General features: G+C 52.1%; 8 protein-coding genes across 8 annotated transcripts; 5 read left to right on the top strand and 3 right to left on the bottom strand.

Moving 5' to 3' along the window:
- Positions 1-827: 827 nt before the first annotated feature.
- Positions 828-2,687, top strand: CkaCkLH20_10494 (uncharacterized protein; the record flags this gene model as incomplete). The annotated part of the gene is made up of 1 exon (XM_038893208.1): positions 828-2,687. One exon carries the CDS (start codon positions 828-830, stop codon positions 2,685-2,687), a length of 1,860 nt encoding a protein of 619 aa, XP_038741618.1.
- Positions 2,688-4,074: 1,387 nt separating this feature from the next.
- On the top strand, positions 4,075-4,599 carry CkaCkLH20_10493 (uncharacterized protein; the record flags this gene model as incomplete). The annotated part of the gene is made up of 2 exons (XM_038893207.1): positions 4,075-4,145; positions 4,206-4,599. The coding sequence occupies 2 exons, from the start codon at positions 4,075-4,077 to the stop codon at positions 4,597-4,599; spliced, it is 465 nt and encodes a 154-aa protein (XP_038741617.1).
- Positions 4,600-6,094: 1,495 nt separating this feature from the next.
- CkaCkLH20_10492 (Sodium: neurotransmitter symporter family protein) lies at positions 6,095-8,216 on the top strand (the record flags this gene model as incomplete). Its single annotated transcript, XM_038893206.1, has 2 exons — positions 6,095-7,684; positions 7,740-8,216. 2 exons carry the CDS (start codon positions 6,095-6,097, stop codon positions 8,214-8,216), a joined length of 2,067 nt encoding a protein of 688 aa, XP_038741616.1.
- A 1,547-nt stretch (positions 8,217-9,763) lies between these two features.
- CkaCkLH20_10491 (uncharacterized protein) lies at positions 9,764-10,663 on the bottom strand (the record flags this gene model as incomplete). Its single annotated transcript, XM_038893205.1, has 2 exons — positions 9,764-10,184; positions 10,233-10,663. 2 exons carry the CDS (start codon positions 10,661-10,663, stop codon positions 9,764-9,766), a joined length of 852 nt encoding a protein of 283 aa, XP_038741615.1.
- A 765-nt stretch (positions 10,664-11,428) lies between these two features.
- On the bottom strand, positions 11,429-13,161 carry CkaCkLH20_10490 (FAD binding domain-containing protein; the record flags this gene model as incomplete). Its single annotated transcript, XM_038893204.1, has 7 exons — positions 11,429-11,646; positions 11,708-11,932; positions 11,982-12,091; positions 12,147-12,225; positions 12,283-12,347; positions 12,395-12,681; positions 12,757-13,161. 7 exons carry the CDS (start codon positions 13,159-13,161, stop codon positions 11,429-11,431), a joined length of 1,389 nt encoding a protein of 462 aa, XP_038741614.1.
- Positions 13,162-14,886: 1,725 nt separating this feature from the next.
- On the top strand, positions 14,887-16,775 carry CkaCkLH20_10489 (siderophore iron transporter; the record flags this gene model as incomplete). The annotated part of the gene is made up of 3 exons (XM_038893203.1): positions 14,887-15,096; positions 15,175-16,615; positions 16,678-16,775. 3 exons carry the CDS (start codon positions 14,887-14,889, stop codon positions 16,773-16,775), a joined length of 1,749 nt encoding a protein of 582 aa, XP_038741613.1.
- Positions 16,776-18,419: 1,644 nt separating this feature from the next.
- CkaCkLH20_10488 (uncharacterized protein) lies at positions 18,420-19,926 on the top strand (the record flags this gene model as incomplete). Its single annotated transcript, XM_038893202.1, has 5 exons — positions 18,420-18,722; positions 18,797-18,833; positions 18,888-19,320; positions 19,381-19,454; positions 19,508-19,926. The coding sequence occupies 5 exons, from the start codon at positions 18,420-18,422 to the stop codon at positions 19,924-19,926; spliced, it is 1,266 nt and encodes a 421-aa protein (XP_038741612.1).
- Positions 19,927-20,079: 153 nt separating this feature from the next.
- On the bottom strand, positions 20,080-22,188 carry CkaCkLH20_10487 (NADPH cytochrome p450; the record flags this gene model as incomplete). Its single annotated transcript, XM_038893201.1, has 1 exon — positions 20,080-22,188. One exon carries the CDS (start codon positions 22,186-22,188, stop codon positions 20,080-20,082), a length of 2,109 nt encoding a protein of 702 aa, XP_038741611.1.
- Positions 22,189-22,662: the final 474 nt, after the last annotated feature.

Below are 22,662 nucleotides of genomic sequence, written 5' to 3'. Positions count from 1 at the left end.
CCACACAGTCTACTTATGCAGCCAGTCCTTTGCTTGACCAGCTGCGCGATTGACGGTCCAGCATGGCAGACGTCACAGACGTCCAGCATCGCTCCCGGGAGTATTTCTACGCTGCTGGCGAGTTTTGCAAATGCTTATAACAGCAAGCCTCTCAGAATCAGGCAAGACATCATCTAGAAGAGAAACGAGAAGACCGCAGTCGGGACTAGCAAAACCGGTAGTCTCTTCATGCCCGTCCAGGTTAGTCCAGGCCCCTTAATCTCCTCTCCACCAACGCCTCCCTCACCACACTTCCACGGTAGCTGTCAGCCACTAGTTCGATTCGATTTCGAACGCTTTGACTAGAGGCAGGCTAGGCGCAAAGATGCTTCCGATATCCGGGGTGAGACCAACGTCCTGACCGGCCCCATGGGAACCGAGTATAGTCGAGCAAAAAGGAGAGAGGGAGAATTAGCACATTCACATCACCAAAGACTCGGGCTGACGTGCCGGGAGCATGCCACGAACGCCAATGGACCGGAATACGTGCTTCCATTCACCATCGCCTGCTTCAAGTGTTCAAGCCTCAAATCGACGGACAAGTTGGCGTATCGTCATGTTCGGCGTGCAAAAGCTTCGAGACAATTCTCTCTCCGCGTATATAAGATACCCGAGACTCGCATTCTATCTGTTCATCTCGGCCTCATCAGGACACATTCGCTACTTCGTCTTCCCTTCCACGATCATTCTCCTCCCAACACGGTCGTTTCAATCTCTCTGGTCTAGAGCCTTTCGCCTACACATACTTTCACTTATTCACTACCACCCAACACTTTAATTCTTTCACCATGCGCGTTTCAATCCTTGCGGCAGCCCTCGCGGCCACTCCCATCCTCGGCTACCCGCTCACCAGCGGCCTCGCCACCCGCGCCGACTCGAAGCTTTCGGCCTTCGATAATGTCAAGCGGATCTTGAACGGCTCTGGCAGCCCCAACAGCGACAAGCTCGTCACCAGGTCCATTCGTCCTAGAGATGACGGCTATGATGGTGAGGGCGGCGATGATAGCTCATCTGTCCCCAGTGGCGGTGACTACTCCCCGGCCCCGACTGGTGGCCCATCGGGCCCCGACGATAGTGCTCCCACGGCTGGCGCTCCCAGCAATACTCCCAGCGGCGGTGACTATACCCCGGCCCCAACTGGTGGTCCGTCTGGCCCCGACGATAGTGCTCCCACGGCTGGCGCTCCCGGTAATACTCCCAGCGGCGGTGACTACTTCCCGGCCCCGACTGGTGGTCCGTCTGGCCCCGGTGGTAGTGCTCCTACGGCTGGCGCTCCCGGCAATACTCCTAGCGGCGGTGACTATGCCCCGGCCCCAACTGGTGGCCCATCGGGCCCCAATGAAAGTGCTCCCAAGGCCGGCGTTCCCGGCAATACTCCTAGCGGCGGTGACTATGCCCCGGCCCCCGGTGGTAGCCCAACGGGCCCTAGTGGTAGTGGCCCCTCCGGCCCCGCCGGTGATCGTCCCGTAGGCCCCGGCGGTAACGATTCCCCGGCCCCTGGCGGCGGTGCTCCCAAGGGCGGCGCTCCTGGCAACGGTCCCAGCGGCGGTAACTACTCCCCGGCCCCCGGCGGTGGTGTTCCTAAGGGAGGTGCTTCCGGCGGTAGTGCTCCGAAGGCTGGCGCCCCCAAGGGCGGTGCTCCCGGAGGTAGCTATTCCCCAGCCCCTAAGGGTGGTGCTCCCAAAGGCGGCGCTCCTGGCAACGGTCCCAGCGGCGGTGACTACTCCCCGGCCCCCGGCGGTAGTGCTCCGAAGGGAGGTGCCCCCGGCGGTAGTGCTCCCAAGGGTGGTGCTCCCGGCAACGGTCCCAGCGGCGGTGACTACTCCCCAGCTCCCAAGGGCGAAGCTCCTAAGAACGGCACTCCTAAGAACGGCGCTCCCGGGGGTGGCTACTCCCCGGCTCCGAAGGGCGAAGCTCCCAAGAACGGCACTCCGAAGGGCGGCGCTCCCGGGGGTGGCTACTCCCCGGCTCCTAAGGGTGAAGCTCCCGGAGGTAATTCTCCTAAGGGCGGCGCTCCTAAAGAGGGCGCTCCTAAGGGCGGTGCTCCCGGGGGTAGCTATTCCCCGGCTCCGAAGGGCGAAGCTCCTAAGAACGGCACTCCTAAGGAGGGCTCTCCTAAGAATAGCTCTCCTAAGAATGGCGCTCCCGGGGGTAGCTATTCCCCGGCTCCTAAGGGCGGCGCTGCTAAGGACAGCTCTCCTAACGACGGCCATTCTAAGGACAGCTCCCCTAAGAACGGCTCTCCTAAGAATGGCGCTCCCAGCGGTGGCTACTCCCCGGCTCCTAAGGGTGGTGCTTCCGGCGGTAGTGCTCCTAAGAACGGCTCTCCTAAGAACGGCGCTCCCGGCGGCGGTGACTATTCGCCGGCTCCTAAGGGTGGTGCTTCCGGCGGTAGTGCTCCTAAGAACGGCTCTCCTAAGAACGGCGCTCCCGGCGGCGGTGACTATTCGCCGGCTCCTAAGGGCGGTGCTTCCGGCGGTAGTGCTCCTAAAGGCGGTGCTCCTAAGGGCGGCGCTCCCGGCGGCGGTGACTATTCGCCGGCTCCTAAGGGCGGCGCTTCCGGCGGTAGTGCTCCTAAAGGCGGTGCTCCGAAGGGCGGCGCTCCCGGCAAAGGTTCCAACGGCGGAGGCGGAGGCGGCTACTACTAAACAATCATCGGTTTACCTTACACAACTTGGGTTCCGGAGGTATTCTTCGAGCGACTGGGCAGCTAGGAGTAAAAGCTATCAGTAGAGTGTATTAGTTTTAGTTGGGTGTTCCTACTAGTAATAGCTCTATCAAATTCTATAAAGTATCAGAATACCTGGCTCACCATGCTCACCCACTCTCCCTCATAAGTGACCTTGAGGCAGTGGATGGTTCTAACACACCTCACCGAGGGAGTGGCAACTCTCTGGACGGTTCAGAACACCTTCGCAAATAAGCGCGGGGGATCAAAAGTCCGCATAGGATGAGAGGTCTAGGGGGCCGGGTAGACCGGATTACTTGCGTTTACTTCAGACGAAGGCGGTCGGACGATTTCGACTTCGCTTTCGAGCGACTGTCGGCACGTGGGTGCTGGGTAACCTTTTCCGCGTATCGTTCGAAGTAGAGTGCTGTTTTTAGAGCGCACGTTCGACGGCACCACGACTAACTTCGGGGTTTGAGTCGTGATCTGGATGAGACTGGACGGTTTCTGAGTCGTGGGAGGCTGTGCTGTTGGCGAGTCGGGCGAACGAAGAAAGTCTTTGGAACTCGACTCGGGATGACCGGCCGCGCTTGGGTTGCAGGTTAAAGGAATACTTCCTCGTATCTCTCTATCTCTCTCTCCTAACGCAGTCAGAATTTTGCTTCCGCTGCCAGGGCAGATGAGACGGAGGAATCAGCTGGCTCAGCGGGCAGAGGAGACGCTGCCTCCTCAGCCGCGAGCGCCGCCTTGCGGTCTGTGGTACGCGGTGGATTGTCGCGGGCTGAAACCGTGGTAAACTCCGCTTCATGGGGAGGCAAAGGTTCTACTTGCGCGTCTTGCTCGAGATGGCCGTCCCGACGGGATGGACCCGGTCGCGAGCGGCAACGAACGGGCGCGCCACGTTGTGCTGTTGCAGGGCTGGGCGCGGTGATGGGCCGGGATGTGAGCTGCTCGGTCCAGCTGGACCGGGATCACGACTGATAGAAGCGGCCGTCTCTCTATCTATCTGGATGGTTCGTGTGAGAAAAAGAGTGGGAATATGGGGAACGGGGGAGGACGTAAGAGATGGGCGTATAGATAAAGGGCGAGGAACTCGTTGTTTGGGATGTCTGCCCTCCTTTTGGTTTCTTTTCTTCGTTGCGTCTGATGTACGGATGATATTTCGAACTACCACGTTTTTTGTGAACACCCATTGAATCCCTTCATCGAGAGACCAAGCGTCCGATCACTATTACCAACTACATACATTCAACAAGACTACTACGACTATTCGCCCGGAGCAGATCCACTCAGTTCGAAGAAACACAGAAACGATTTACGAGACAAGCCTTTTTGAAGTTCCAGCCCGTCGTTTTTGGATATTCGCAATGAAGTTCTCTGCTATTGCTGTCGTTACTGCCGCCGTGGCCGGCGTTGGCGCCGTGCCCGTTGAGTCCGGGTGAGCAGAACAAAACTCCCGCTCACAGACTCGACTTGAGCTAACGTTTCCTCTCAATAGCCCCCTCTCCCACCTCCAGAACCGCGCCGCCGACGCCATCGGCGGCGTCGTCTCCTTCATCCGCCGCGAGGAAATCGGCGGCCCCGTCGTCCCGCACCAGCTCAAGCGCGGCTCCCCCGTCCGCTTCCACAGCGCCCGCGACGTCGAGCACATCCAGCGACGCAAGGACGGCGACGGCAACGACGTGCCGCCTCTCAAACCCTTCGGCACCAAGAAGGGCGGACGTGATCTCGGAGGACTCGAGAAGCGGAAGAAGAAGCCGGATGAGGAGGTCCCGCCGCTGGCTCCGTTTTCGACGGGCGAGGACAAGAGGGACGTGACGCCTGACTTGACGAGGAGGAAGGATCCGCAGGAGAGTGTGCCACCTTTGGCGCCGTTTGCTGTCGGGGAGTGAGGTGGGTGGGGGAGGTTTGGGGGAGGGGTTTCCTTGGACGTTGATGATGTGTTCCCTTGTGTGGTCGGGGCTGGAAGCTGGGATTGGATCAGGCTGGGCCTCTGGGACGATGCGAGGTGAGGCTGGTGTCCTGACTTCTCTTGACGTCAAATGAAGGTCCTGGTTTGGGGGAGCACAGAGACGGAGGGGAACCCTTTTTTTTATAGTGGGTGGGTTGTTGAGTTCCTGGGGAATTGATCATTCGATTCACTGTATATCTTGAAGCCATTTCTTTTCTTTTTGATCTTAGAATCTTTTTGACTATTTATGTGATGTATCGAGGTGACTACTGTGATAATTCCTAGGTTGTTATGTTGTTGGGTGAAATTAAGTCATTAGGTTTGACAAAATGAATGGCATATTGTCGGTTCTTGTGACAGAAACAATGAGAAAGGCCTGCCACGATGTACAGATAATCTATCTAGTACAAGCTATTATTAACCACGTCAACTATTGACCATGTTCGAGAAGTTTTACGAAGTGAAGATGACGAAACTTCAGCCGATGTTCATGGTACTTCCAATTCCTCACAGAGGCTAACGAAGTAATTGTATTCCTCTTAACAATTTCCCTTACTCCCTTCTCTCTTCTCGTAGTCCACCCAGTACGCTCAGCTACGAGCGGCATTGGGCGGCATAAGTGAGCTCAACGCGGCGCAGAGTTTTGACGAAGTCCCAAGCCTTCCAAGACTACCAAGACTCCCAAGGATCTCACCAACCAAACAGACGTGTCCTGTTGGTCGCAGACGCGTCACCGTAGTTTGCCTTGTTTAAATAGTTCAATTGGCACCCCAGACACTCTGACGTATCTTAAAGACGCCGATGAGCCAACCCGTCTCTGGTCAGACAAGTCCACGTCGAGCCAAGAAGCTGAGGTGAGAGACGGCGGCCTTGTACTACACCGCGCGAGGCTCTTGGCTTCTTGGTTCAATCAGCCTATCACTCGAATCCCTATCTCCCTTTTGCAGCGTAAGCCAACCCCTTGGTGTTGCCAGCCCTTCGAGTTTCGGGCAGGTCCTTATCATGACCAAGACAACCAAGCCGCTTAGCCGGCATGGTCGCGTGCCCGAGATCGCCAGACACTCAGCATTACTCTTTTTCTCCAGAATGTAGAATTGTGGTCGCAGTTCACAAGATCTTGTCTCTGGTCTACACCATACCCAAATAGCTGGGAAAATGATCTCTCGACTTGGCTATTCCGTCACGCTGGCGTTAAATACGTGTTGTGACCCTCATCGTACTGCATTTTCAGATGTTTCGTGATTTCCTTCCTTGTTTTTTCTGTGCTTCATCAGTTCGTACTGAGGGCACCGATGGGAAAGCTATCACATTTACGAATCACCACCGGCACTCAGCTTCATTGATCGTGAAACTCCGTGCCCAGTCAAACCCCACCAGACTTTAATGCCTCTTCTCAACCAAGAAGTGCATTGAAACACTAATCTGCGCGCGCCGCCATGGTCAATATCGCCTCAAAAGTTTACAACTGGCTAGCCCCCTCCGCCAACAAGGGTGAAGATGGCCGCGATGTCTGGGGCTCGCGCCTCTCATTCATCTTCGCCGCGATGGGCGGCGCAGTAGGCCTCGGAAACCTCTTGCGCTTTCCTTCCATCGTATACAACAATCACGGCCTGCAATTCTTTATCCCGTACCTCATCTCCTTATTCTGCCTCGCCATACCGACGCTACTTTTGGAGATCTCAATCGGCCAGGCCTACCGCGGCGGCTGCGTGCTAGCCTGGCATCATGCCCATCAACGCGCGAAGGGTGTCGGCTTCGGAGTCGTCTACATCGGCTACGCTATCTGCATCTACTACGTTCCCATCATCGCGTGGATCATGTCGTATTTCCGACACTCTTTCATCAGCCCGCTCCCATGGATGGGGCGCAACGAAGATTTCTTCTACAACGACGTCCTTCAGGATGTGCCTCCAATCGCAGGCAACGTCACGGCTGACGGCTCTCGCGTCCAGGATTATTCTGACTATGCTGGTATGGGCATGAATACGGAAATCACCCTCTGGAACCTGTTCACCTGGTTCGTCGTCTGGCTTTGCATGTTCAAGGGCATCGGACTCACCGGGCGCGTCGTGTACTTCACCATGGCGATGCCCATCATCCTCATGATCGTCCTCATCGGCCGCGGCTGCTCGCTGCCCAACGCCATCGACGGCATCCGCATCTACTGGACCGAATGGCACGGCAGCAAACTCGCCTCGGGGACCATCTGGCAGGAAGCCTGCGGCCAGGTCTTCTTCTCGACTGGGATCGGCATGGGCTACTACACGAGCTACGCCTCTTACAACCACAAGTACTCCAACGCCGTGCAGGACGCCTTGATCATCTGCATCTCCAACTCCCTCATCGAAGTCATCGGCTCCATGTCCGTCTTCGGCGTCGTCGGATACCTCGGCATGCACCCGGACACCAGCGAGAGACTCAACACCTTCGTCGTGGGCTTCCTCACCTACCCGGAGGCCATCGCCGAGATGCCCGGCGCGAACTTCTGGGGCGTCCTATTCTTCGCGACGCTCTTCATCCTCGGCCTCGGTTCGGCCTTTGCCCTCCTCGAGACCCTCGTCACGATGGTGTGTGACACGGATTGGGGGAAGAAGTATCCCCGGCCGTACGTCTCGACTATCATCGTCGTTGCCTCGTTCCTCATTTCTCTCCCATTCTGTACCGAGTTTGGATACTCCCTCGTCGATGCCGCGGATACGTGGATCAACTACCTAGCCCTCTTCTGGATCGTGTGGTGCGAGGCCGTCTGTGCCACCACACTGTACCGATACCGAGATGTCGTGGATCAATGCGGTCTTGCATCGTGGTGCCTCTACAATATCTTCGGATACATCGGCGGCACAGTCGTCGGTCTCATAGTCGCGCACGCTGTCTCTCCTGACACAGGAGCCGGCGTGGGATTCGGGATGTTCATTGTCGGCATAATCGCATCTGTTATGATGGGTTCAGACCCGACGGCGTATTGTCCCAGATTCTTCAGCAAAAGCCCTTGCCTTCGCAAGTTATGGTACTTGTCATCCTACTCGGTGAGTATTTCGGGGCATTCTCGATGAGTCTCACTCAACTAATCTTGCGGCATAGGGAAATCAACTCCGTCGAGACCTCAACGCTACCATCTCCACCGGCGGCCAATGGAAGATCCCCGCCATCTGGGCCTTCGTTCTGAAATACAACACGGCACCAATCGTCTCCATAATCTTCTCGTTTGCTTACCCGAACTTTTACGCCACGAAGAGGTGGGACCCGCTTCACATTGCTGGATTCACATTCATGCATGTGGTGCTTGTCGCCTCGTTGGTAGGCCTTGTGATGCCTCGTTGGTTCAACGTGCTTGTTCCTACGTCCAAGAGGACTCAAGGGAACTACCCGATTATGCCGGGAGTAATATTCTCTCGAGCCAACGCTACCGGATCGCTGGATATCGATGGCGTGACACCAGGCCCTGGGGGATCCGGATCCGATGAGCAGGAGCATAGAGGCGAACGAATGTGGCATGACGAAGCAAGCCAGGAAAAGGTGGCTGTGAAGCGGCAGCGCGCTGGAACATCTATGTCGTAAATGTGTGAGACTAGGATGTGTCAAAATAATCGATGATATGAAGGAAAACAAGGACCTCGGAATGGAATACCCAGACGTCATTTTGTTTACACATACATGTAATCGGTTCGCATAATTTTAACATGCTACAGAATATGAACAATCTCTGAATGCTAATAATGCTGCCCCTTCGTCTGTCCCTGCTAAACGTTTCTGTGCGTACACCCCATGCCTTGATGGTGTGGCTTAAAGGACGTGAGTGAGGGCAACCTACTGGTTAACAGAGGGATGGGCAACCCTTGACTTCAGCTCTGAGCTCAGTATGAATACTGGTCGTGGGCCGTGGCTATGCTGTTCATCTTGGCTCGCATACCGATATGTGCATAGGACAAGATCCGATTTGACATTAGGGGCACATCCGCTCTATGTTATGGAGTTGCAATTCTCTGTGATCGCGTCGCTGTCACATCAACATCGAATCTTGAACTGTTCTCGGGTCGCAAACAGGCTTCGAGCGTACTCATACGCCCCTGAGAAAGATGGCCTAAGGACCAAATGAAGCCCCAACCACAGTTTCCAATCCAAAGCCTGATTAACCCCACCTCGACGTGGATGTCAAGATGATTCATACTCTCTCATACTCTCTCATAAGTGCTAGTCGAATTTAGTACAAGCTCAATCCTATGAATGAGTTTGAATGCAAGTGTTGTACAAAATGATTCATCATGACTGATGTTAAGCATGGGAAGGCCGGATCAGTCGGGGGGCACATTCGGATCGCCTGCGGCTGCTGTGCGAAGGGTTGTATATATATCGAAATGAATTCGTCGATGTTGCTGTAATTCTCTTCAACTTCTGACATCTTGCATCTGCCGATGCCATCTGTGTCATGATGAGTGGTCTGTGATTGGAGAAGCCAACGCGGCCTACATCTGCAATATGAATCTACGCACATCTAATAGTAAGTCATGACATTCCTTCTTTCCAAATCGTATCCTTCACTTGCTTTTATGATGAGAATATGTTTTGCCGAACGGAAATACCTCATATTATGAGACTATGAAGACCAAAATAGTCGACATCGCCTGAACTCAGCGGAATCACCATGATAGACAGCACAAGATCTCCATGTCCACAACCTGGCTGACTGGATACTTAGATATATCTTAAAACTCATACATCAATCCGCTCTAGCGAGTCCTTAGGTTAGTCGCATTCATATTTCCTTTCATTTCGCCATGATGACAGCAACCTTATCCCGGTCAGAAGTCATGAAGACAATCAGAGTCGACATCGCCTGAGGCGCATTTGTTTTTCTCCCAAACTTTCGTTACTATTTATATCGTGATAGTCAGAAAACTGACAGAACTTAGGAGGTTACAACGTGTGCAACCAATATCAGGTTTCTGGTCCAGCCTTCGGGGCACTCGCCATGACAGACTCATGGTGCGGGATGTAGCTTTCACAGAAAATCAATCATAGGTCAGCAATGTAAAGTATGTTTCTTTATTAATTCATAAGAAAGTCTGCCGACTCGAAGAACAATTATTACAAGTAGGAGTACGACTTCAGGACTTGGCATCATCCCGTTTCTTCACAAGGTCCGTCTCAAATGACAGACCGGCCTCCCTGCGTATCACTCCATACATGGAAGACGAATCAAGTGGACGATTTTCAGCGTCCGAATAGTCCTTCGCCTCTTTCAGATGTCTCAGAGCCAGCTCAGCAACTTCTAGCCTTGAACCAGACTTTGATGCACAGTCGATGCCGTGCCCTACGTCCTTCAGTGCCAGCCCGAGATCGGACATTGGCCTCTCATCGCGTGCTGGTAGATAAGCACCAGTAGTCAGGCGTTTCGACATAGATAAGGCCAAAGGTCCATATTGCTGCTCAATGAGTGCTTCCATAGCGTCAGTCCCCAGGCCGGTCTTCTCGGCGAAAACATGGGCTTCGGCGACTAGTTCCATCATGCCGGCGGTCATGAAGTTTCTGCTTCTGTCAGATCGTCCTAGGCACAGGCTACGTAGATTCACTCACCCTGCAGTTTTCATTGTAGTAGCCTGTTGCACATCCTCGCCAAGACGAATGATTCCACGACCCATAACTCCTACGACGAACGGGCTAATGGCCTTCACGGCATCTTCAGGCCCAGCGATGATCCAGAGAAGCTTTCCCTGCGCCGCCACAGGACTCGCACCAAATACCGGTGCGGCTACGAACTTTGCGTTTCTCTCCGCTAAGCGATCCCGGGCCTGTCCAGATGACAGAGGATGGACGGTAGATGTATCGACGATGATCTTACCGGCCAAGTCTTCGGCCGAGGTGTTGTCCAGGATGGAGCTCAGCGTTGCTTCCAGCGCTGCGTCGTCGCTGAGGGACATGAATACGATATCCGTGTTTGCTATGAGATCTTTGATGTCATGGTGACCTTTGCCTCCTAAGGCCTGTAGTGGTTCGCCGCGAGACATGGTCCGGTTGGTGTAATGGAGATCTGGTGCGTTTTTCGCCGAGAGATGCCTCTGCAAGTTTGTCGCCATCCCGAGGCCCATTGACCCAAGCCCTGCAGCCATCAGTATCAGGCTTCTATCCACAAGATTTTGCATCAAGCCACGCTGGAGCGAGCAGAGGTACAAGCATACCGATCCATCCAAGCCGCGGGTGCGGGGTTACTGATGATGCCGGATCGGTAGCCATGACTACTTGTGGAATCACTGGATCTTTGCTAAACTGAGGGTTTCGTGCAATGAGATGAATTGGATTCGCTGCGAATTCACTGGAATTTTTGTTCTGTGAGACTAGGTAATCAGAAGGCGAATGGATGAGTACCGATGAGTCAACGAGACCAAGGCCCAATCGGCCCCACTTTCGGCTTCCCTCCGTCGGTGCTGACTTCCGAAGCCCGATGATCCGCTATCGGCCGGGTGTTGCTGAACCTCACAACGAATCACCAACTCAAGTTGGACTATCGAATTTAGTGTGAGGGATGTTCTGTTGGCAGTTATTATAGTAGTATTTATCAGCGGCGTGCTGGGTAAAAACACTTGATCGCAAAACACCAAGTTCAATCCAATTACAACGGAGTGACTTGGCGTTCCCCGACATCTGTGAGTAGTTTCTATTTCACGAAAATGGACGCCAGTTGAAGATAATGCATGTTCATATGCTATTCTGCATCCAAATTTCGTGATATTACTTATCGACTATGGCCTAAGACATTCGAATTGCGACGGCAATCATGCGGCAGCGATGACCTCAGTGTCAACGTAGGTTTGAGTATCGCAACTGGCACCGTTCACTCTGGAGACGTCGCTGTTGATTTTCAGCTTCACAGAAGCGTCATCAAAGAAGTGAGTGGGCAACAAAAAGGAGGCATCAGAATCCTCCATGAGTTTTACGGCCTCGCTTATGATATCGTAACTCATGTTGAAAGACATGATTGCACGATGGTCCTCTGCAATTGATTTAGCTTTTCAATCTCATCGCTGTCTTTGTTGAAAAGTCGGGAAACTCACTGGGAATGTGCTTCTCCTCGAGGAACTCCATAAGTTCATTCCTCACAAGATGTGCCTGGTCGAGGCCAACATTGCTGAGAATCTGAATCGCACTTGCACGGTTGCGACGAAGCTTCTCGTAGAGAGCCAGCCTTTCTGGAACTTGCGAGGGGTTTGTGACATTAGTGAAGATAATGCCAAGGGCTGCTCCGTCTTCAATGCCCATTGCACCACCTTGTCCCTGGTCTGAGGATTCGTCAGTACTAGGTTGATCTTTTATTCCAGAAGGACTTACGTGGGAGCATCGGGTGTGCCGAGTCACCAGCCAGGACTAGCTTTCCTTTGGTCCATGTGGGTAGAGGAGCGCGATATAGCAGGGGCCATCTCTTGATCTCAGTTGCTTTGCTGCATCCATGATCAAAGACTTGTTCATTCCAATTATGAGAGCCAAACGACTCACCCAATAACGGCCTGGAGACTAGGGTGGAAACCATCAAATCTTTGAATAGCAAGGCTCTTGTCGAAATCAGCATGGTAGTCTAGAGATTGATCAGCTTGACGTATGAATGGACATCAACGATATGAAGTTTACAAACCTTCCTTGGCAACCGACTTCATCTCTTCGTCGTAGAAGAGGCCAACAAAGTTGTGAATTGTGTTTCTAACCGATTAGTGTTTTTGCAAGAATCTCACACTCGAGCTGCTTACTTGCGGCAAGGGTAGGACACAAGCCTTCGGCTCTTCTCGTTGTCAGGGTAGAGTCGAATCAGATTGTCAGCATTCTCATTGAAGAAGCGTGTTTGCTCGTCTTTCTCGAGAACATCCTTGGGAATCAAGAAGCGATAGCAGCAGTTGTAATGACTGGCGGGACTTGGAGGATTCTTCCTGCCAAGAACAGTCTCACTGGCAATGGAGTGAACTCCGTCCGCGCCAATCACCAAGTCAGCCTTGACTTCACTGCCATCATCGAAAAGCACAGAAGGTAAATCGGGTTTCTACAGAAGTCAGCCTGATGATGATTTCCACGTCGACAATTGTACCGCATAATGAGGATATCTAGAGTAACTTACGTATCCCACAACCGCCGACTTGAGATGGATCACAACGGGGATACCCGGACCCATGGGCTCAATAGCTTTCTGCTTCAACGCATCATGAAGATCAACTCGATGGGCATACCAGAGATCGGCACCATAGAGTTCGTGGTTGTGTGCATGAGACAGGGCCATCGTCGTTTTCATGGTCTTAGGGTCCTTGAACTCAATGGGACCGGCCTTGACGAAATCAGCTCCCGCGGGATCGAGTCCCCACGGAACAAGGAATCGTGAGACGTTTGGTGGAACATGAATGGCTGCACCGACTTCGTTGTTCATTGCCGACTTTTCGTAGATGTGTACCTTGTGGCCCGCGCGGCGAAGAGAGATTCCGGCCGCCAAGCCGGCGATGCCTGCTCCAACGATTACGACGTCAAGCATGGTGACCGATTCGAGCTTCTCGTCTTGTTGAGTAAGGAGATTCAGAATCAAGTCTTCGCTTTATTATCGAATCATATGCGTGTACAAAAGAAAGAGAAGACGAGAAAGTTGTAGGGCAACTATCGCTTTTGGAGCGAAGATGCGGCCGAATTGGGTGAGTAGACAGATGGGCTGAGGGCGATCTGCGACTTAACCCACTCCTTGATGGGGATATGGATCTCAGATAATGTGGTGGGCTCGCTGAGAATAGCTGGTGGGTTTCTTCCTTTCACAATGACCTTTCGGACGCATTGGCCGGGATTCTCTTGAAATACGGATTTTCGACTGCTCTAGCCTCGTAGCGTCGCTTGCGTTGGTTCTGTAATATGGGCGAGATATCGCTCGGAGCTAGACATCGCGCCATCGTTGACCGAGTTCTCACTTTCATTCCTCAGCTATCGTACTTGATATCAAGGCAATCGATGCAAGGAGGCGGCGTGGTAGAAATGATGTCGAAGTTTTCTTTGCTCGATAATTCCCTGACTTCCACCCTTGCTCTCATGTTGGTTCATCCAGTTCTCAAAAGTTCCAGCCAGCTGCGGACAGGGATACATCAGGATTCACTCAAGCGAGCTCCACAAGGGCAAGTATTGGAAGTGTTCGGGGTTTCCTACTGGGCATGGTGGCATCGACTGGAGTTCGTTTGATGTATCTTTCCAGGGCATTGTGACAGCACCAGGCAGAGAATAACTGGTGTCTACTCGTCGACTTGTCTGGAGGCCGATACGGCTTTAGCTTAGCTCACTGTTCCGCAACTTGGAAAGAGAAAACCTGGACATCATCTTCAACCAGGCGACGCTAGCCATAAGAAAACGCAACATAGACATACAGCGCCGAGCCTCTTCAGGGTCAGATCCGCCGAACAAGGTTGAGGCCGTGCAACCTTTGTTCGGAAGAGGGTCCCGGGATGCCAAGAACCGAACCAGCGGGCCGATCCTTGTACGAGTTCGGTCGACCAGCAATTAGTCCAAAGGATGCAAGAAACACGCGCAAGGTCGACCTCATCTGGATTGGTGTGGTTAGACGTTGGAACTGGGACGATGTTGCACCTCCATACATTCTGAGCGTATGACCCTTGCCATCGGGCCTGATCACGAATGAGAAACCATCTCCGAGGCCCTGCTGTGCCTCTTACCTGTACGCGATTGCTCAAACTCCCAAGTGTTACTGTGGTCACAGTATCATTACACGGAGTACCTCTACGGAATAGAGAGGGACGATGACGGGAGTGTCCCGACTTGGCGTCCGCCACATCACGAAGCAGGACCTGGAATGGCACGATGGTACACATCAATGTTTGCTGAGCGGACCAAACGACAATAGGCTCAGCAGCCGAGTGGAACGCCATCTAGATCATGCACTACTGAGACTAAGTTGCGATCCCGGCCAGGGAGTTCGTCTCTCAAAAATGTCTTGTATGCAGTCCTACGGACCTCCGAACTCCCTTGCCTGACGTCCTTCCATCAACAATAATCCGTAATCATTAGTATTTCGGCCTTCCGCCTTTCAGTTGTCACCATCGCTTTTTCTATGGGTTCTAGGAGGCATACTTACTTTTTTTGCTCTCTTTCTTCACTCCCGCCTTCGTTCAGATCCTAAATTTTCCTTGACGGATGTGTTTCCATTCCACAACCTGAAATCGTCCTTTTCTTCGACTTGCCGACAATCGCAAAGACTCTGGCAGATATGCCTACTGAAGATCTCACTATGGCGGGGAAGCCAAACGATGATTCCGTTATAGTCGACAGCACCGAGAAGCCAAAGCCAGGTTCGTCGGACGGAAGCGATGTCTCTAACGAGCCGGAGCCTCAACTTCACATGAAGACCTTTCTCGCCGTCTTCGCAGTAGCCTTGATCTACTTTGCCCAGCTGTTCAGTCTGATCGGTGCTGGTGCTGTGAGTAACCCAATGACTTCTATCTAATAATTTCCACTGATGTCAGGTCATTGACGCTGATGCCTCGTGCTCTTATAGCAAGGTCAAACGATCGCGGGCCACTTCGGGGCGGCAGACAAGACGAGCTGGCTTTCAGCAGTGATCACCATTATGACCGTCGTGCTCGGTCCGATCTTTTCCCAAGGCGCCGACTACTGGGGTCGCAAATGGTTCATCATCGTGCCGACCCTCTTTGGTGCCGTAGGATCCATTATCGTCGCCCGAGCCACGGACATCAACATGTGCATTGCCGGTTTCTGCGTCATCGGCATCGCATTTGGTGCCCAGCCTCTGCTGCATACCGTATCATCAGAGGTTCTACCTCGGAAGTGGAGAGCCTATGGACAGGCTTCGGACATGATTTCCAACGGTCTGGGCAGCATTCTAGGTCTTCTCGTTGGAGGTGCTTTCAACCGTACCAATGATCCGACTTCCGATGGTTTCCGCTATTACTTCTACATGGCTATGGCTTTGTACGCTGTCTCTGCGATCCTCTGCATCGCTGTCTACAACCCGCCCCCACGGCCGTTGCAGAAGTCGCTCACCACGACCGAAAAGCTGGCGAAGCTGGACTGGGTGGGATACGTTTTCCTTGCCGCAGGTCTCGTTCTATTCTGCTTGGGTCTTTCCTGGTCGAAGAACCCTTACGAATGGTCCGATGCCCACGTCTCCGCCACCTTCGGCGTTGGTGTTGCACTAGCATTGGCCCTCGTTGTTTACGAGACTTGGTTCAAGAAAGACGGCATGTTTCACCACGGGCTATTCACGAAGAACCGCAACTTCACAATCGTCATGTTGTGTGTTTTCGCCGAAGGTGTGGCGTTCTTCGCTGCCAACACGTACTTCGCCTTCCAAGTCAGCGTTTTGTACGAGACTGATGCGGTGCTCGTTGGCACTCGGTACGCTCTCATGTCCATTGCCTCCATGATCGGCTCCGTCATCTGCGGGTGGTACTGTGCCAAGACGCATCGTGTTCGATGGATGACCGTTGGCGCCTTCATTCTTTTCGTTGTCTTTTTCGCCTGTATGGCGACGACGAACCAAGGGTCCAGCAACGCCGTCTGGTTCTACCCAGTCCTACTTGGTTTTGCTTTGGGTATGACTCTCACAACTCTGATCACCGCTGCGCAACTTTGCATCCCTCCCGACTTGATTGCTATTGCCAGTGGTCTCATCATCAGTGTTCGGTCTCTTGGAGGTACTATTGGCATTGCCATCTACAATGTCATCTTCAACGATAGTATGAGCCATATGCCAGAGAATGTCGCCAAAGCCGTTATCCCTTCTGGCTTCGACCCGCAAAACTTGGGCATGCTGCTTGGAGGTCTCACCGCACACGATGAAGAGATGATTGCGATGGTGCCCGGCATTACTCCGGAGATCATCGCTAAGGCCGCCAACGCTCTTCTCGGGACTTATGTCTCCTCCTTTCAGAAGGTTTGGATTGCAGCTGCGTGTTTCGTTGCCGTCGCTGTCATTGGTATGTTTATGCTCCTCAGTCCCCGAAACCTCATGAATGATATACTCATGATCTCCTAACAGCTGCTGCGTTCCTATTCGATCCTAAGAAGGAGTTCAACAACCACATCGACGCCCCCCTCGAAAAGGAGGAGGCTAGTGTCTACAGTGTCACCGCTTAAACAACATAGACTTTTAATCTCAACGCGCAAAAGTTGGAATCATCAAGTCAACAAAATCTTCTGCAATGTTCCAGAAAATGGTCTATCTCTCAACTCAAATGTTGCTTCAAATTCAAATAGATTTTAATTTTTATCTCCACATTTAAAGCCGAAAATCATGGTGCGACTGTTCGTTGTTGGAGTGTCTCCATTTTACGTAGGCATCGACTGATTCCAAGTTTGCTGAGATTGTGCTCAGAGAGGATGGTCGGGACGGCGTCGGCGATAGTCCAGCCTCTACTCTGAGCCAACCACCTACAACAGGCTTCACGGAGAATGCAACAAAACTCATAAAGCTTGGCTGCAAATTCAAGACAAGCTTGTCTGTCGAGGGTTCAGTCATAGCCGCCCACATTCCAACAGACAATCCGGTCAAGAAGTGGGCACCGAACCAGCAGAGCTACCGGTCTGCAACATAACCATGCACGTTGTCTAGCCGAGGACCCCTCTGTCATGCAGTCGCGGAACAGCTTGGCCGAACGGGGAGCTTCCGATATTCTCATTGAAATATGAGTAGCATGGGGAGAGATCGAGCCAATCGCGGGTGACCCGCCTTAGTCTGAGCAAGGGTTTAATGCTGTTGGTGCCAGGGTCAATGCTAACGACAACTTCACAGCGGAGATGTTGCTACAGAAGAAACACTATCGTATGATGAACCAGGGCATGCTGCATATAGAATGTCGTGTTGGTCGATTGTGAAGTTGCAATATCTGCAACAAGGGCGTTTGGGAGGCTCCCAGCAGCATCTGGCCAGGTATTACTCACAATTCACACCAAGTCGAGGCAGGTTGAGGTAATAAAAACTCCTTTTACCAGTTCAGTCAGATTTAGCCAGCAAGAAATGAGACAGGTTCATTTTCAGTCGAAATTTCATAATCAAGGAGCTTTTCTTGGAGAGACCAGATTATGTTTGCTTACGAATAAACATCAAATAGGGTCGCCCGAGGTGACCCAGTCTTGTTTCTGCGTTGTTGATCACATATAATTCAAATACAAAATAATCAATATGGCATCTTGCGTATAAGTTTACCTCCGAAGGTCGGAATCTTCAACAGACCCCTGAGGTTCTTGAAGGTGCTCCGGGTTCTCCCAGACAGATGTCGTTTAGTAGATATTAATATTGAAGCGCACTGTGTACGAAGACGATCAAAGCCTCCTACGACTGCGGGATGTGGGCTTTCCACATGGTGCAGGAGTGCGGCGTTGAGAATCAGACTTTTCAGACATGAACATCCCGAATCGACGGAAGACAAAGAGGGTATGGACTGGGTTTCATATCGTCTGATTTTGCATCCCAGCCATTCGTACGAGCTGTTTGATTACTCTCAGAACGATGTGATGAATGCGCAACCGTTGTTTCTTGGCACATCGTGCATTTCAGCCGGGTCTGGAGTCTGCTTCAAGTGGCATGGATGTCTAATCCAGGCTATCTGCTAAGGAACCGCTAGCCCAAGAGTATTGAAGGCAGGTGTGATTGGAATACAGATCATAGCCAGTTAATGCCTGTTTTGTCAGAATTTTGTGATTCTACAAGCCGCACGCCGGTCCGTTTACGTTTGCCTTATTTTGTCCCAAGGTTAAAATACTACATCTGTTTGATACTGTATGGTCATGTTCCACTGCCAGATTATTCTGGCCTACGCCATCAAGTCGGCTCACCTTGATATTCAGCTGCAACTGGCTTCCCGAACACGACCCGGCAACTTCTTGTCAGTCCGACCTAACACGAAGGCCCTCGCCATGTGGAATGTTGGAGGAGTTTCCGTGGTGCCGCGCAACTATGGGCTAGTGTTCTCTTCTTTCTTCTTCACAGCATTGGCGGCATTGGTTGTCGGACTCAGAACATACACTCGCGCGGTTCTAGTCAAGAATATCGTGGCAGACGACGTCTTGATGATTGTCGCCTTTGTAAGTTTTGCATTTTCCCGACTCGTCGCCAAGACGTGAAGCGATAAATGTCGTTGACAGAGGATCTATTTTAGATCGGAACAGTGGGATATCTTGTCACCATTATTCAGCGTAGGTATGTTCACATCGCGGTTTGTTAAAAGCTCGCTGACATCGTCCCAACAGAAATCAAATGGGGCCTTGGAGATGCGATCGGACTTCAAGAACTCCAAGAGTTCCTTCGCGCTCTCTATGCCACCGTCGTTCTATACAACTTTACCCAGCTCAGTGTCAAGTTTTCGATCTTGTCCCAATACCGACGCATCTTCCGAACCGACGGCGCAAAGAGGATCATCACAGGGTTGATAATATGGCTGGCGGTCTACGCAGCCTTTTGCCTGGGAACCAGCATCTTCACATGCTGGCCGGTGGCCAAATACTGGGATAATAGTATTGAAGGAGGCTGCATAGAGCGCTCAGTTTTGAACTATGCTATCGCAGGGTTCAACATCCTGAACGACCTTATCATCCTCTTCATCCCAATCCCTTGGCTTCGGAATCTGCAAGTGACCTTTCGAGCGAAGCTCGTTCTTATTGGGGTATTTACCTGCGGCGCATTGTGAGTTCCCCAGAGCAGTGTATAGGTCACCCTGACTGGCTAGTTACTGACATGTCGTAGTGCTGCAATAGTTGCGATTGTTCGACTTAATTCTTTGTACATACATGGGTCCGCGCCCATAGATCAGCAACCACGTAAGAATATTCTTTCGATTTGCCGAAGGGAAACAAATACTGACCGATTTCAGTTGTTGGCGTAGACATTGCGGTTTGGTCAGGTCTGGAAATCAACATTGCGATAATCTGCGCGTCCGTTCCCGCCCTCAAGGCCCTCTTCATCAAGATCATTCCAAAGCTGGGGACCTACAAGAACTATTCAAAAACCCCATACGGTCGAAGCACGGCGGGGAACCTCCAACTCCAGAGCTTCGATAAGCGCTCCAGAAACTTCTCGCAGCGCGATGCGGACAAGACGAAGATGGAAATACAGGTCCAAAGGTCAATAGAGATGAATGTCATCCCGATCGAGGACGACGACAGTCAGAAAGACCTCGTTACGAATGGATGGGCGGCAGGATGTTATGCGCAGGGCCAGCAGGCTGAGGGCGTTGACCATCACGCTAGCCCCGACCAGCGGCACAGTCATTTCAAGAGCAACTCTCGTTGATATGGTCTGGTGAAAGTAGATCCTTGTTATGAATAACAGCGATAGACAATGAAAAAGACTTTGCGTTCCACACTCACACTCACTCAATAGAAAGACTTTGTCTTCCAGAGCAACGCAACTTGGCAAATATACAGTGTTGTGGCATGACCACGATCAACTCCAGACATCCTCGAACCACCTCTTCGACCTTTTCCGTTCCTGTCTCCAATCCTCGACTTGAGAATCATCCCAACTCTTTGCCTGCTTCACGATATCTCTCACAACGCCACCCACCGCCTTCGCCATGTTTGCCGCCCCGCAGATATAGAATGCCGCATCCTTCTCGAGCAGAAGTCGTCCAACATCTTCACCTCTTGCCTGCAGCCGGTGCTGGACATACATCTTTGTCCCTGAACCCCTGGAAAAGGCTGTCGTCACCTCAAGCTTTCCATTCAAAGGACCAGCAACCATTTCGGATATCTCGTCATGATAGAGATAGTCTGCCTCACTTTGGCAACCGAAAAACAGAGTCATGTTCCCAACATCCTTCCCAACTGACGCCAGTCGGGCGCGTTCTCGCAAAAAGGCGCGGAAAGGAGCAATACCGGTGCCAGCAGCAACCATGATCAGCGGCACGGAGGGCAGTACTGGTAGTTTGAAAGTCGATCCCCGGATCTGCGCGTAAACTGTCGGAGTTTTAGTGTCCAGTTGCCCGTGAGATGAACTTTGAGTAAGCTTAAGCCGAGATAAGTATGTGCTGGTGAGACCCGAGATGGTAGTACCCGGATTTGCAACCAGCTGAGACGGCTTGACCGAGACTGTGAGACTGACGTGGCGTGGAGAGGTGATTCGAGAGCTTGATATTGAGTAAAGACGAGGCTGTATTGCTGGGAGAATGTCGACAACAAAGGACAACGGCAAGGTTGTCCATTCCGCTGATGGATCTATTGAAACGGTGTGTCTGAGGAGTCGGGCCAAGGTGATGTGGTTCATCTCCAGAAAGGTAGCGTAAGTCTCTCTGGTCTTCCCAATTGCTCTGAGTTCTGTTTTCATCTTTTCAGTGGGCGCAAATTGGATCAGTGAAAGGGCAGACTCTCGTGGAACTGGTGCACAGATCTCGAGGTAGTGTTGGAAGAGAACCTGGATTGTGGTCGGACTCGGTACTTTAGTGTCCTTCTCCTCAGCTGACTTTGGGATGATTTCGATAACTTCCTTTTTCCTGCGTTTAAGCCCAAGAAGTTCGAAAAGTGAGTTGATCTCGTCTTCAGGATTGACGGGCCAGATGGCGATGTGGTCACCGGTCTTGTACTTGACCTCGGGAGAAGCAGAGAAGTCTACCTCTAGATCAATGACACTTCGGCCTTGACCGTCGTATCGTACAAGCTCTCGCATGGCTTTGATGGGCGCAGATACCACTGCAGAGTTCTGAGTTGCTGCTTTCTTCGACGTTGCCTTATAATGAGGTTGGCCAATATGTGGGGTGTCTTTCTTCGGATCGGCGTAAACGACATCGACGCTCGGTTCGTAGTCCACATCATATTCCTTGTAGCCAAATGAGGAGGTAAGAGTTTTGAATAGCTCATCTTTCCACTCCACAAAGTCTTCCTCGGTTGTGCGAGTCGCCTCGTTGCCTTTCCCTGCGGACACAACGGCATTTGCTCGGAACTTTGATAGCGCCGCCACAACATCGTCGACGACTTTGTTGTAGTACCGGTAGTTACTGTTTCCGCAGCCAAACGCAGCGTATTGCAGGTGCTCAAGTGAGACTCCAGTGGCCGAGGTGGCCCAAGTAATGAAGTCTTGCGCATTGTCGCTGGGATCTCCCTCTCCATACGTTGATACGATGAAGATGCAAAGGGTTGACTCGGGAATAAGAGTGATCGTATCGGGATCGTAGTCGGATATGTCTGCGACTAGAGCCTTCAACCTGAAGCGTCGATAGAAATCCCGAGCCAAACGGTGGGCAAAGGCTTCTGCTGTTCCCGACTGGGAACCCCAGAAGATAACAACATCAAAGCTCGACTCTTTGATCTTCTCGGCGATGTTGCGGGTCCGCTTTGAGGGCGAGGCATCATGTAACATGCCATCCTGAGGTTTCCAGAACCATTTGTGGTGGTAGGGGTCGGACTTGGGGAGGATGCTTCCTCTGTTGAAAACGTAGAGTGACAACAAGAGAACTAGAGGTAATATCAGGTAGTCATCGTAGCTAACCTTCTTTGTGAGAACTTCAAGAGCGTCCATCAGAAGGTGAGTATGAGTGCTGTTTAGATACGAAATCGCCATGTTGGTGGTTGCTTTCAGTCAAATTGAAAGTCCAGAATCATAGCTTGAAGATGCAGCCATCTTACTAGACTCCTCAACACTGAAGGTCTTTGGAAGGGTGATTATATCCAGATGACGCATCTTTCAAAAAAACAATTGAGACCCTTGCTGCCATCACTCTACCATGACAATCTCCGAATCCCGAACTGTATCCCTTGACCTCCCAGCTGGAAGAAATTGTATTCACCAACGCATCTTCATGTTGATCGACACAACAGGAAGCTTCTCGCCGATTTCAGTTACACAAGATCGGTCTCACACGAACCGAGAGTCTCCATGATCGAACGAACATAATACCCACGGGGAACATCGCTTCCCCGCATGACGGGGGATTCAGCTACATCCTGTTCAAACTTGGTTTTGTGTCACCTCGAGAAGATCATCCTCGCTTGGTCTCAAATAGGCAAGTAAACGCCGGAACTATCCCGCTTGCCA

This window comes from Colletotrichum karsti (assembly GCF_011947395.1).
Source record: "Colletotrichum karsti strain CkLH20 chromosome Unknown Scaffold40, whole genome shotgun sequence".
NCBI classification, from domain to species: Eukaryota; Fungi; Ascomycota; class Sordariomycetes; order Glomerellales; family Glomerellaceae; genus Colletotrichum; species Colletotrichum karsti.
This window is presented reverse-complemented; position numbering and strand designations above follow the sequence as displayed.